The following is a 14,205-nucleotide window of genomic DNA, read 5'->3' on the forward strand; positions in this document are numbered from 1 at the left end:
CCCCCCTCCCCTTCCTTGACGCCTCCCTTTCTCTGCCCTTGTCTCCACCCAAACAAGGGACCTTCCCCCGGTTATTTGTTCCCCCTTGCTCCCAGGTTTGCCCCATCTGTGAACAGAGCTGGTGTTTCAGGTGCCGTTAGCTGGGTCATCTTGGCCTTCCGTGGCGTGACTGATGCGGTTTCCTGGGTACTGCTGTCCCTGCCAGATTCCTCTCCCGAAATGACCCCAACTCTTCCTTCAGTGATCTGTGAAGTGTGGCCACCTCTCACATCAGTCCCCTGTAACTACCCATGAACCTGTCTCTTCCTCATGGCACTCTAACTCCTGCCCGCTTCTCACTCTGTTTACTATCGACAGCAATTGCTCTTGTCATGCTCAGCAGTTTCCCACAGTCTGTTCAGTTAGCTAAGGCTTGCGCCAGGCCTTAATCATCAGCTTGCATGCCTTAATGCATACCCCCGAAGTTGTCTGCACATCACATAATTTTTTCCTATCGTCTTTCTAGGCTCAGTGTGCCAGTCTTCTCCATCCCACGCTCTGAGCACCTCCTCTCTGAGCGGGCACGGTTTCAGCCCCGCTGAGTGACTCTTTCCCTTTGTGCCCTCCTGTCTGCCTGCAGCCTCATTTTGCAGGTGCCGGGCATGGAAGTCCTCGCCTTGCACAGGAGACTGAATTGGACTGAAGCACGGTTAGCTGTGAAAAACATCAACTTTATTTCAAGAACTAAGTCAGCTTCAGGACTTGTGTGCACTCGGAGGAGAGAGGGCAGGACAGAGCAGGCCTTTGGATCAGCAGGCGTTGCCGCAGAAGGAAGTGGTCGTGGTACTCTGCAGCCTGCACTGGATCCCGTTGATGCTGCTGCTCAAGCCTTTTTTCCCCTCAGGACCTGCAGGAGCTCCTGCAGCAGATTAAAGAATTCCACCAGCTTCTGGCGTGGAAATGGGCAGGGTGTAAAGCTGCCCGACTGCGTTGGTATTGGCGTTGGCCTCTGAACGGGGGTTGAGGTGAAGGCTGGCTGTGGCGCTGGAGTGGCCGTGACTGCTGGGCGCAGTCCCATCTGTACCAGGATCCAGTCGTAAAAGTGCTGAGTGGAGGTGTAGACCCCGGGCTGTTTTGCTCTCGCACAGCCTGTCCCCCAGCTGGTCACTCCAACAAGCCAGAAGTAGTCAGCGTTGTTATCTTTGCACACGAGAGGCCCACCGCTGTCGCCCTGCAGCGGGAGAGAGCATTAAGGTGGCACTGGGGGGCCACTGTCGGCGCTCCGGCTGGCTCCTTCTCTCTCACAGCACCTGCCAGAGCTGTGTTCACTGCACAGAACGGCTCTGCTCAGCTGCTGCAGCCTCCAGAGCCTTTCCTAGGAAGGGGTCGTGGGCCTGTAAGGTAGAGCTCGCTCTCTCCTAGCCGCACAGTGGTCCTGGATGTGGGGAAGAGGGGTGTTGCAGGGCTGGGACCTGGTCGTATGGGCTGCCAAGAGCGCTGGATGGGCTTTCTGGGCAGAGTCTCCGGCCTCTGGGACAAGTGGGGCACAGGCAAGGACCTGCAGATGGGGGAGGTGAGCCCCAGCAGCAGTGGGGACCCAGGGGCGGGAGGGTGACTTGCCAGGCAAAGCCCGCGCCGGGGGTCTGCTGGGGCGGTTGTGACAGGGCTGTCTGTGGTGCTGGGAGCTGACTTGTAGCACGCCCCTACCTGGCAGGTGTCGATGCCACCCTGCGGATAGCCAGCACACAAGTTGTGGCTGTGGATGGCCCCTCTGTACCACCGGCTGCTGTTACAGAGGTTGACATCAATGAGGCGGACCTTGGCCTCCTGCAGGACATCCGTTGCTCCTCCAGCTGTGACACAGAAAGGAATTCAACACCCAGGAGCTCGTTGCCAGTTCTCCTCCCCAGCCCATCTCCCCAGCGTGCCAAGCTTGCACTCAGGACGCGAGCGCTTTTTGGGAACTCACATCTTGCGGTCGTGGAGCCCCAACCACTGACGTAGCAGGCTGTCAACTGTGACACTCTCAGCGAGGCGTCGGGCACACAGGCAAGCTGTACGTAGGGGCTGCACTGGGCAGGCTGGTCCAGTTCCAGCAAAGCAATGTCATTCCTCTGCGAGATATTACTGTAGTGTTCGTGAACCAGGAGCCGCTTAATATTGCGCACTTGGACCTCAGGGCCCAGCTGGGTCAGCTGGGTGGCCCCGATCACCACGCGCCACATGGCGATGCGCCTGGAAGGCAGATGGAGAGAGGGGTCAGGGGGAGCGGAGCCGTGTGCTGCAGCAGCCCAGCAGTTCCCTGCCTTCCGCCTCACAGAGAGAGAGGGCAGCAGCGCTACGGAGGGTGCGACTGCCCTCGCGTGCCTTAGGCGCAAGGGATGTCGGGCTGGCAGCTGCTAGGAAGCAGTGGCACGAGCCCAGCCTTCTCCTGAGCAGTCTCTCAGCTGGGCTCGGGAGTGCCCAGGCACTGGGCGTGCTGCAGGGAAACGGGATGGGAGTAGCGCGTGGTGGCGCAGGCAGGGTACCTGCCGGTGTTGTGGGGATATCCCTGGTCCCCGGTCCTCCTTACCTGGCCTTGATGAAGCAGTGGGCTGCTGTGAGGACCCACTGCGGGCTGATGAGGGACCCGCCGCAGATATGGCCCGTGCCTGCTACCCAGGGATCCTGGATGCTGACGATCCAGGGCCAGGCCCCTGGCTGGGCATCTCTGCCCCCACGACGCGCGACATGCCGTAGTGAGCAGCCATGGGCCGGAGCCCGCAGGTCCCTCTGCAACCAGAAACTCCTTACTGTCCTGCTCGACGGCTTGCTGCTGTTGAGGCTGAAGGTCAGCCGCGTCTTCCCTCCCCACAAGGCGCTGCATGGACAGCAGGGCCAGGGAACCCCATGGGGCGTGCGTCCGTCCGCCCCTGTTTCTGCTTGAGCCCCACAGACGAGTTGTGCCAGCAGCCTGGCTGCTGGCAGGGAACTGAGGCTCCCACACGGGGTTGGGGAAGCTGTGGCGTGGCCACGGAGGACAAGCGGGCACCCTCCAGTGAACCCCATAAGGGTTGCCCAAGCTCCCTCCCGAGCCTCGGGCCACTTACCCACAGCTGTCCCATGTGGCGTGCACAGGCCAGCACATGGCCAGCAGGACGAGGAGGGGGAGCAAATTCATCGCTGCCAGCAGCACGTGGCAACTGCAAGAACCGGGGGCTCGTCACCACCAGTGCAGCGGCCGACGTAGTGCCCACGTATTCACGTTGCCCACGGTGCCCTTGGCCCCGGGCTGATGTCACAGAGCCGCTGGTTCCGGGTGCTGGCCACGGTGGCCTCTCGGGGTGGGGGGCAACGTGGGGGTTCCAAGCAGGAGGGGGGCAGAAGCTGGGATTGGACACCCCCGACGGACACCCCCGACGGACACCCGCCGAATGCTCTGCTTGCGGGATGAGGGCGTGCGGGTCCCGTGGCAGGCAGCAGCACCTGGCTCTGAGCACTGCCTGCTAACACTTAGCACGGGAAAAATCAAGTGGGGCATCCCAGCCTCTCTGGGAAGTTCACTGCCACCCTGCTCTCTGCAGCTGTTTCCCAGCAGGTCCTTCCCAAAAAACATACACCAGAGAATGTAACTACTACAGGCAGTATGCACATGCTTGGGTGTTGAAGCGCCAGTCTGGTTACAGCCGCAGCACGCAAGCAGTGATGTGCGAGTGGGATGAGTCCAGCGTACCCATGTGTTGCACCCTCTAAGTATGTGCACGCCTGGGTGCACGCATGCTGGCATTGCACCGAAATCGGGAATAAACCTCTTAACACCAACGTAGCATTAAGAAGCAGGCATTCTCTTTATTACAGCACGGGATACACGGGGGATCGTTCCACCTAACGTGCATACCGTCATACAAAACTACAGCATATTTATCGGGTTACATGATCAGTATAAACCCGCCTAAATTTACACTTATCGGCTGGTGATTAACATTTCATACACTATTGGTTTGCTGTACTTAAATTAGCCTCGCTTGCTATGTAAATTAGCACGCGTGCCCCTTTCAGGTGGGGGGCAAGTCTTTTCGGTCCTGAGTTGAGTCGGCGGTCGCGATCTCCCCTCGCCACGTTTACCTTTCACCCACTTTCTGCAGTTTGATCAAACTTCACGCTTCTCTGGCCACCGTCCAGTCTTTGGTGCCGAGATGCTCCCTTTTATCGGTCTTTTATCTAGCCTTCTTCAAGGCTGGAGCCGTTAGTTTTCCACAGTTTGCTACTTATGCAAACGCTTTCATATCTTTTAACTGCCTCCCAAATTCCTTTCCCAAGGCACAAGGCGTTAGTAGTTTTGCTAATTGGAAAATGACTGTTTCTCCTTAGCTTTAGAAACTATTTACAATTATTTACTATTTCACTAGCCAACGGCACGCGCCCACAGCGCTCCCACCAGCAGCTGCCCCCAGACACTCGGTGTTTCCAGCTGCTGGGTCCCTATGGCCTGTGTTCCCTTCTGCCGTTGCTGGCAGCCAGGCCTCTGGAGCCACCTCCCCACCGGGCACAGAGGGGGCCACACAGAAGAGGACTTGGAATCGCTCTCAAAAAGAAGGTAGGAAGGGCCGTGGTGATGAGGTGCAGGGCTCCGTCAAACAAGCAAACCACCCAGCAGTTTGCTTATGTGTGACTGGCTCCTTGATCCCCCTTGTCTCCGTTTTCCATGCTTGTACATCCCCCTCCTCTTCCTTGACGCCTCCCTTTCTCTGCCCTTGTCTCCACCCAAACAAGGGACCTTCCCCGGGTTATTTGTTCCCCCTTGCTCCCAGGTTTGCCCCATCTGTGAACAGAGCTGGTGTTTCAGGTGCCGTTAGCTGGGTCATCTTGGCCTTCCGTGGCGTGACTGATGCGGTTTCCTGGGTACTGCTGTCCCTGCCAGATTCCTCTCCCGAAATGACCCCAACTCTTCCTTCAGTGATCTGTGAAGTGTGGCCACCTCTCACATCAATCCCCCTTAACCACCTGCAAAATCTGGTGTGGGAATAGCAGGGTATCCACAGAAGACAAGTTGTCTTCTCTAAAGCCTTCTCCTGTCTGCTCTAAGCAGATACGGGGCACCACCTTCAGGTCCATTTTCAAAAAAACAAAGCAGCCTTGAGTCCAGTTTGTTTGGGGCCCCGTTCTGGTGCCTGTGAAACCATGCGACGCCTCAAGGGCCTTGAGAGCAGCTGTTCCACTTTCAGACAGAGCTGCCCTGTCATCCTAGGGACGAGGTTGCGCACTCAGCTGTGTGCCTTAGGTCTAGCCCCACGAGCAGGGACAGGAGCTGGACTCGATAATCCTTGTGGGTCCCTTTGAACTCAGGACGTTCTGTGATTCTAAGCCAGGATGGCAGCAGGAAGCTCCCGCACCTTTCACAAGCTTTGAGGCTGCCATCCTTCAAGCCACTGCTCTCCACCCTCCCGGGACCTAGCCCTGCTCAGCAAATGCAACGCACATGGCTGGCTCCTGCGTTTCTCCTGTGACTGCCCTGCACTCCAGCATGTGAGCAAGGCTCCACCGCACCCCTGTGGAAGGCAGACTGATACGAGGAGGCTGATACAGGATTTACCAAAGCCATAGGGAATGGTACGTGGGGCTGAGAGCAGGAGCATCCTTCTCTGTCTGGAGCTTAAAATGGCATGTCCACAGCCATGCATGCCAGGTGCCACAACTGCCCTTGTCAGTGTTGTCCTAGAACAGCACTGTAACTCACAGACAGCAAGGACACGAAGCCTGCCAGGGGGTGTTGCTGTGCCTGACAGAGCCAGCGTGGACTGTCCTGCACCTGCCTTTCACTGTGCTTTGGGCAGGACGGTTGACACTGCTTGGGTATGCCTGGCTTCTTTGGCTTGCACATCACTGCTTGCGTGCTGCGGCTGTAACCAGACTGGCGCTTCAACACCCAAGCATGTGCATACTGCCTGTAGTAGTTACATTCTCTGGTGTATGTTTTTTGGGAAGGACCTGCTGGGAAACAGCTGCAGAGAGCAGGGTGGCAGTGAACTTCCCAGAGAGGCTGGGATGCCCCACTTGATTTTTTCCCTGCTAAGTGTTAGCAGGCAGTGCTCAGAGCCAGGTGCTGCTGCCTGCCACGGGACCCGCACGCCCTCATCCCGCAAGCAGAGCATTCGGCGGGTGTCCGTCGGGGGTGTCCGTCGGGGGTGTCCAATCCCAGCTTCTGCCCCCCCTCCTGCTTGGAACCCCCACGTTGCCCCCCCACCCCGAGAGGCCACCGTGGCCAGCACCCGGAACCAGCGGCTCTGTGACATCAGCCCGGGGCCAAGGGCACCGTGGGCAACGTGAATACGTGGGCACTACGTCGGCCGCTGCACTGGTGGTGACGAGCCCCCGGTTCTTGCAGTTGCCACGTGCTGCTGGCAGCGATGAATTTGCTCCCCCTCCTCGTCCTGCTGGCCATGTGCTGGCCTGTGCACGCCACATGGGACAGCTGTGGGTAAGTGGCCCGAGGCTCGGGGAGGGAGCTTGGGCAACCCTTATGGGGTTCACTGGAGGGTGCCCGCTTGTCCTCCGTGGCCACGCCACAGCTTCCCCAACCCCGTGTGGGAGCCTCAGTTCCCTGCCAGCAGCCAGGCTGCTGGCACAACTCGTCTGTGGGGCTCAAGCAGAAACAGGGGCGGACGGACGCACGCCCCATGGGGTTCCCTGGCCCTGCTGTCCATGCAGCGCCTTGTGGGGAGGGAAGACGGCTGACCTTCAGCCTCAACAGCAGCAAGCCGTCGAGCAGGACAGTAAGGAGTTTCTGGTTGCAGAGGGACCTGCGGGCTCCGGCCCATGGCTGCTCACTACGGCATGTCGCGCGTCGTGGGGGGCAGAGATGCCCAGCCAGGGGCCTGGCCCTGGATCGTCAGCATCCAGGATCCCTGGGTAGCAGGCACGGGCCATATCTGCGGCGGGTCCCTCATCAGCCCGCAGTGGGTCCTCACAGCAGCCCACTGCTTCATCAAGGCCAGGTAAGGAGGACCGGGGACCAGGGATATCCCCACAACACCGGCAGGTACCCTGCCTGCGCCACCACGCGCTACTCCCATCCCGTTTCCCTGCAGCACGCCCAGTGCCTGGGCACTCCCGAGCCCAGCTGAGAGACTGCTCAGGAGAAGGCTGGGCTCGTGCCACTGCTTCCTAGCAGCTGCCAGCCCGACATCCCTTGCGCCTAAGGCACGCGAGGGCAGTCGCACCCTCCGTAGCGCTGCTGCCCTCTCTCCCCTGTGAGGCGGAAGGCAGGGAACTGCTGGGCTGCTGCAGCACACGGCTCCGCTCCCCCTGACCCCTCTCTCCATCTGCCTTCCAGGCGCATCGCCATGTGGCGCGTGGTGATCGGGGCCACCCAGCTGACCCAGCTGGGCCCTGAGGTCCAAGTGCGCAATATTAAGCGGCTCCTGGTTCACGAACACTACAGTAATATCTCGCAGAGGAATGACATTGCTTTGCTGGAACTGGACCAGCCTGCCCAGTGCAGCCCCTACGTACAGCTTGCCTGTGTGCCCGACGCCTCGCTGAGAGTGTCACAGTTGACAGCCTGCTACGTCAGTGGTTGGGGCTCCACGACCGCAAGATGTGAGTTCCCAAAAAGCGCTCGCGTCCTGAGTGCAAGCTTGGCACGCTGGGGAGATGGGCTGGGGAGGAGAACTGGCAACGAGCTCCTGGGTGTTGAATTCCTTTCTGTGTCACAGCTGGAGGAGCAACGGATGTCCTGCAGGAGGCCAAGGTCCGCCTCATTGATGTCAACCTCTGTAACAGCAGCCGGTGGTACAGAGGGGCCATCCACAGCCACAACTTGTGTGCTGGCTATCCGCAGGGTGGCATCGACACCTGCCAGGTAGGGGCGTGCTACAAGTCAGCTCCCAGCACCACAGACAGCCCTGTCACAACCGCCCCAGCAGACCCCCGGCGCGGGCTTTGCCTGGCAAGTCACCCTCCCGCCCCTGGGTCCCCACTGCTGCTGGGGCTCACCTCCCCCATCTGCAGGTCCTTGCCTGTGCCCCACTTGTCCCAGAGGCCGGAGACTCTGCCCAGAAAGCCCATCCAGCGCTCTTGGCAGCCCATACGACCAGGTCCCAGCCCTGCAACACCCCTCTTCCCCACATCCAGGACCACTGTGCGGCTAGGAGAGAGCGAGCTCTACCTTACAGGCCCACGACCCCTTCCTAGGAAAGGCTCTGGAGGCTGCAGCAGCTGAGCAGAGCCGTTCTGTGCAGTGAACACAGCTCTGGCAGGTGCTGTGAGAGAGAAGGAGCCAGCCGGAGCGCCGACAGTGGCCCCCCAGTGCCACCTTAATGCTCTCTCCCCGCTGCAGGGCGACAGCGGTGGGCCTCTCGTGTGCAAAGATAACAACGCTGACTACTTCTGGCTTGTTGGAGTGACCAGCTGGGGGACAGGCTGTGCGAGAGCAAAACAGCCCGGGGTCTACACCTCCACTCAGCACTTTTACGACTGGATCCTGGTACAGATGGGACTGCGCCCAGCAGTCACGGCCACTCCAGCGCCACAGCCAGCCTTCACCTCAACCCCCGTTCAGAGGCCAACGCCAATACCAACGCAGTCGGGCAGCTTTACACCCTGCCCATTTCCACGCCAGAAGCTGGTGGAATTCTTTAATCTGCTGCAGGAGCTCCTGCAGGTCCTGAGGGGAAAAAAGGCTTGAGCAGCAGCATCAACGGGATCCAGTGCAGGCTGCAGAGTACCACGACCACTTCCTTCTGCGGCAACGCCTGCTGATCCAAAGGCCTGCTCTGTCCTGCCCTCTCTCCTCCGAGTGCACACAAGTCCTGAAGCTGACTTAGTTCTTGAAATAAAGTTGATGTTTTTCACAGCTAACCGTGCTTCAGTCCAATTCAGTCTCCTGTGCAAGGCGAGGACTTCCATGCCCGGCACCTGCAAAATGAGGCTGCAGGCAGACAGGAGGGCACAAAGGGAAAGAGTCACTCAGCGGGGCTGAAACCGTGCCCGCTCAGAGAGGAGGGTGCTCAGAGCGTGGGATGGAGAAGACTGGCACACTGAGCCTAGAAAGACGATAGGAAAAAATTATGTGATGTGCAGACAACTTCGGGGGTATGCATTAAGGCATGCAAGCTGATGATTAAGGCCTGGCGCAAGCCTTAGCTAACTGAACAGACTGTGGGAAACTGCTGAGCATGACAAGAGCAATTGCTGTCGATAGTAAACAGAGTGAGAAGCGGGCAGGAGTTAGAGTGCCATGAGGAAGAGACAGGTTCATGGGTAGTTACAGGGGACTGATGTGAGAGGTGGCCACACTTCACAGATCACTGAAGGAAGAGTTGGGGTCATTTCGGGAGAGGAATCTGGCAGGGACAGCAGTACCCAGGAAACCGCATCAGTCACGCCACGGAAGGCCAAGATGACCCAGCTAACGGCACCTGAAACACCAGCTCTGTTCACAGATGGGGCAAACCTGGGAGCAAGGGGGAACAAATAACCCGGGGAAGGTCCCTTGTTTGGGTGGAGACAAGGGCAGAGAAAGGGAGGCGTCAAGGAAGAGGAGGGGGATGTACAAGCATGGAAAACGGAGACAAGGGGGGATCAAGGAGCCAGTCACACATAAGCAAACTGCTGGGTGGTTTGCTTGTTTGACGGAGCCCTGCACCTCATCACCACGGCCCTTCCTACCTTCTTTTTGAGAGCGATTCCAAGTCCTCTTCTGTGTGGCCCCCTCTGTGCCCGGTGGGGAGGTGGCTCCAGAGGCCTGGCTGCCAGCAACGGCAGAAGGGAACACAGGCCATAGGGACCCAGCAGCTGGAAACACCGAGTGTCTGGGGGCAGCTGCTGGTGGGAGCGCTGTGGGCGCGTGCCGTTGGCTAGTGAAATAGTAAATAATTGTAAATAGTTTCTAAAGCTAAGGAGAAACAGTCATTTTCCAATTAGCAAAACTACTAACGCCTTGTGCCTTGGGAAAGGAATTTGGGAGGCAGTTAAAAGATATGAAAGCGTTTGCATAAGTAGCAAACTGTGGAAAACTAACGGCTCCAGCCTTGAAGAAGGCTAGATAAAAGACCGATAAAAGGGAGCATCTCGGCACCAAAGACCGGACGGTGGCCAGAGAAGCGTGAAGTTTGATCAAACTGCAGAAAGTGGGTGAAAGGTAAACGTGGCGAGGGGAGATCGCGACCGCCGACTCAACTCAGGACCGAAAAGACTTGCCCCCCCACCTGAAAGGGGCACGCGTGCTAATTTACATAGCAAGCGAGGCTAATTTAAGTACAGCAAACCAATAGTGTATGAAATGTTAATCACCAGCCGATAAGTGTAAATTTAGGCGGGTTTATACTGATCATGTAACCCGATAAATATGCTGTAGTTTTGTATGACGGTATGCACGTTAGGTGGAACGATCCCCCGTGTATCCCGTGCTGTAATAAAGAGAATGCCTGCTTCTTAATGCTACGTTGGTGTTAAGAGGTTTATTCCCGATTTCGGTGCAATGCCAGCATGCGTGCACCCAGGCGTGCACATACTTAGAGGGTGCAACACATGGGTACGCTGGACTCATCCCACTCGCACATCACTGCTTGCGTGCTGCGGCTGTAACCAGACTGGCGCTTCAACACCCAAGCATGTGCATACTGCCTGTAGTAGTTACATTCTCTGGTGTATGTTTTTTGGGAAGGACCTGCTGGGAAACAGCTGCAGAGAGCAGGGTGGCAGTGAACTTCCCAGAGAGGCTGGGATGCCCCACTTGATTTTTTCCCTGCTAAGTGTTAGCAGGCAGTGCTCAGAGCCAGGTGCTGCTGCCTGCCACGGGACCCGCACGCCCTCATCCCGCAAGCAGAGCATTCGGCGGGTGTCCGTCGGGGGTGTCCGTCGGGGGTGTCCAATCCCAGCTTCTGGGCCCCTCCTGCTTGGAACCCCCACGTTGCCCCCCCACCCCGAGAGGCCACCGTGGCCAGCACCCGGAACCAGCGGCTCTGTGACATCAGCCCGGGGCCAAGGGCACCGTGGGCAACGTGAATACGTGGGCACTACGTCGGCCGCTGCACTGGTGGTGACGAGCCCCCGGTTCTTGCAGTTGCCACGTGCTGCTGGCAGCGATGAATTTGCTCCCCCTCCTCGTCCTGCTGGCCATGTGCTGGCCTGTGCACGCCACATGGGACAGCTGTGGGTAAGTGGCCCGAGGCTCGGGGAGGGAGCTTGGGCAACCCTTATGGGGTTCACTGGAGGGTGCCCGCTTGTCCTCCGTGGCCACGCCACAGCTTCCCCAACCCCGTGTGGGAGCCTCAGTTCCCTGCCAGCAGCCAGGCTGCTGGCACAACTCGTCTGTGGGGCTCAAGCAGAAACAGGGGCGGACGGACGCACGCCCCATGGGGTTCCCTGGCCCTGCTGTCCATGCAGCGCCTTGTGGGGAGGGAAGACGGCTGACCTTCAGCCTCAACAGCAGCAAGCCGTCGAGCAGGACAGTAAGGAGTTTCTGGTTGCAGAGGGACCTGCGGGCTCCGGCCCATGGCTGCTCACTACGGCATGTCGCGCGTCGTGGGGGGCAGAGATGCCCAGCCAGGGGCCTGGCCCTGGATCGTCAGCATCCAGGATCCCTGGGTAGCAGGCACGGGCCATATCTGCGGCGGGTCCCTCATCAGCCCGCAGTGGGTCCTCACAGCAGCCCACTGCTTCATCAAGGCCAGGTAAGGAGGACCGGGGACCAGGGATATCCCCACAACACCGGCAGGTACCCTGCCTGCGCCACCACGCGCTACTCCCATCCCGTTTCCCTGCAGCACGCCCAGTGCCTGGGCACTCCCGAGCCCAGCTGAGAGACTGCTCAGGAGAAGGCTGGGCTCGTGCCACTGCTTCCTAGCAGCTGCCAGCCCGACATCCCTTGCGCCTAAGGCACGCGAGGGCAGTCGCACCCTCCGTAGCGCTGCTGCCCTCTCTCCCCTGTGAGGCGGAAGGCAGGGAACTGCTGGGCTGCTGCAGCACACGGCTCCGCTCCCCCTGACCCCTCTCTCCATCTGCCTTCCAGGCGCATCGCCATGTGGCGCGTGGTGATCGGGGCCACCCAGCTGACCCAGCTGGGCCCTGAGGTCCAAGTGCGCAATATTAAGCGGCTCCTGGTTCACGAACACTACAGTAATATCTCGCAGAGGAATGACATTGCTTTGCTGGAACTGGACCAGCCTGCCCAGTGCAGCCCCTACGTACAGCTTGCCTGTGTGCCCGACGCCTCGCTGAGAGTGTCACAGTTGACAGCCTGCTACGTCAGTGGTTGGGGCTCCACGACCGCAAGATGTGAGTTCCCAAAAAGCGCTCGCGTCCTGAGTGCAAGCTTGGCACGCTGGGGAGATGGGCTGGGGAGGAGAACTGGCAACGAGCTCCTGGGTGTTGAATTCCTTTCTGTGTCACAGCTGGAGGAGCAACGGATGTCCTGCAGGAGGCCAAGGTCCGCCTCATTGATGTCAACCTCTGTAACAGCAGCCGGTGGTACAGAGGGGCCATCCACAGCCACAACTTGTGTGCTGGCTATCCGCAGGGTGGCATCGACACCTGCCAGGTAGGGGCGTGCTACAAGTCAGCTCCCAGCACCACAGACAGCCCTGTCACAACCGCCCCAGCAGACCCCCGGCGCGGGCTTTGCCTGGCAAGTCACCCTCCCGCCCCTGGGTCCCCACTGCTGCTGGGGCTCACCTCCCCCATCTGCAGGTCCTTGCCTGTGCCCCACTTGTCCCAGAGGCCGGAGACTCTGCCCAGAAAGCCCATCCAGCGCTCTTGGCAGCCCATACGACCAGGTCCCAGCCCTGCAACACCCCTCTTCCCCACATCCAGGACCACTGTGCGGCTAGGAGAGAGCGAGCTCTACCTTACAGGCCCACGACCCCTTCCTAGGAAAGGCTCTGGAGGCTGCAGCAGCTGAGCAGAGCCGTTCTGTGCAGTGAACACAGCTCTGGCAGGTGCTGTGAGAGAGAAGGAGCCAGCCGGAGCGCCGACAGTGGCCCCCCAGTGCCACCTTAATGCTCTCTCCCCGCTGCAGGGCGACAGCGGTGGGCCTCTCGTGTGCAAAGATAACAACGCTGACTACTTCTGGCTTGTTGGAGTGACCAGCTGGGGGACAGGCTGTGCGAGAGCAAAACAGCCCGGGGTCTACACCTCCACTCAGCACTTTTACGACTGGATCCTGGTACAGATGGGACTGCGCCCAGCAGTCACGGCCACTCCAGCGCCACAGCCAGCCTTCACCTCAACCCCCGTTCAGAGGCCAACGCCAATACCAACGCAGTCGGGCAGCTTTACACCCTGCCCATTTCCACGCCAGAAGCTGGTGGAATTCTTTAATCTGCTGCAGGAGCTCCTGCAGGTCCTGAGGGGAAAAAAGGCTTGAGCAGCAGCATCAACGGGATCCAGTGCAGGCTGCAGAGTACCACGACCACTTCCTTCTGCGGCAACGCCTGCTGATCCAAAGGCCTGCTCTGTCCTGCCCTCTCTCCTCCGAGTGCACACAAGTCCTGAAGCTGACTTAGTTCTTGAAATAAAGTTGATGTTTTTCACAGCTAACCGTGCTTCAGTCCAATTCAGTCTCCTGTGCAAGGCGAGGACTTCCATGCCCGGCACCTGCAAAATGAGGCTGCAGGCAGACAGGAGGGCACAAAGGGAAAGAGTCACTCAGCGGGGCTGAAACCGTGCCCGCTCAGAGAGGAGGGTGCTCAGAGCGTGGGATGGAGAAGACTGGCACACTGAGCCTAGAAAGACGATAGGAAAAAATTATGTGATGTGCAGACAACTTCGGGGGTATGCATTAAGGCATGCAAGCTGATGATTAAGGCCTGGCGCAAGCCTTAGCTAACTGAACAGACTGTGGGAAACTGCTGAGCATGACAAGAGCAATTGCTGTCGATAGTAAACAGAGTGAGAAGCGGGCAGGAGTTAGAGTGCCATGAGGAAGAGACAGGTTCATGGGTAGTTACAGGGGACTGATGTGAGAGGTGGCCACACTTCACAGATCACTGAAGGAAGAGTTGGGGTCATTTCGGGAGAGGAATCTGGCAGGGACAGCAGTACCCAGGAAACCGCATCAGTCACGCCACGGAAGGCCAAGATGACCCAGCTAACGGCACCTGAAACACCAGCTCTGTTCACAGATGGGGCAAACCTGGGAGCAAGGGGGAACAAATAACCCGGGGAAGGTCCCTTGTTTGGGTGGAGACAAGGGCAGAGAAAGGGAGGCGTCAAGGAAGAGGAGGGGGATGTACAAGCATGGAAAAC

General features: G+C 59.0%; 3 protein-coding genes across 3 annotated transcripts; 2 read left to right on the forward strand and 1 right to left on the reverse strand.

The window, feature by feature from the left end:
* Nucleotides 1–1,223: 1,223 nt before the first annotated feature.
* Nucleotides 1,224–2,291, reverse strand: LOC148054443 (acrosin-like). Its single transcript, XM_087763966.1, has 2 exons — nucleotides 1,949–2,291; nucleotides 1,224–1,832 (listed from the first exon to the last, which is right to left on the reverse strand). The coding sequence occupies exons 1-2, from the start codon at nucleotides 2,202–2,204 to the stop codon at nucleotides 1,327–1,329; spliced, it is 762 nt and encodes a 253-aa protein (XP_087620092.1). The 5' UTR covers nucleotides 2,205–2,291; the 3' UTR covers nucleotides 1,224–1,326.
* Nucleotides 2,292–6,774: 4,483 nt separating this feature from the next.
* On the forward strand, nucleotides 6,775–8,598 carry LOC148054444 (acrosin-like). The gene is made up of 5 exons (XM_087764004.1): nucleotides 6,775–6,953; nucleotides 7,292–7,557; nucleotides 7,674–7,819; nucleotides 8,297–8,306; nucleotides 8,450–8,598. The coding sequence occupies exons 1-5, from the start codon at nucleotides 6,775–6,777 to the stop codon at nucleotides 8,596–8,598; spliced, it is 750 nt and encodes a 249-aa protein (XP_087620130.1).
* A 2,856-nt stretch (nucleotides 8,599–11,454) lies between these two features.
* On the forward strand, nucleotides 11,455–13,278 carry LOC148054445 (acrosin-like). The gene is made up of 5 exons (XM_087764005.1): nucleotides 11,455–11,633; nucleotides 11,972–12,237; nucleotides 12,354–12,499; nucleotides 12,977–12,986; nucleotides 13,130–13,278. The coding sequence occupies exons 1-5, from the start codon at nucleotides 11,455–11,457 to the stop codon at nucleotides 13,276–13,278; spliced, it is 750 nt and encodes a 249-aa protein (XP_087620131.1).
* The last annotated feature ends 927 nt before the right edge of the window (nucleotides 13,279–14,205 follow it).

Source organism: Nipponia nippon, unplaced genomic scaffold (genome assembly GCF_047370975.1).
Source record: "Nipponia nippon isolate SJK-2023a ecotype South Korea unplaced genomic scaffold, ASM4737097v1 scaffold_3, whole genome shotgun sequence".
Taxonomy (NCBI): domain Eukaryota; kingdom Metazoa; phylum Chordata; class Aves; order Pelecaniformes; family Threskiornithidae; genus Nipponia; species Nipponia nippon.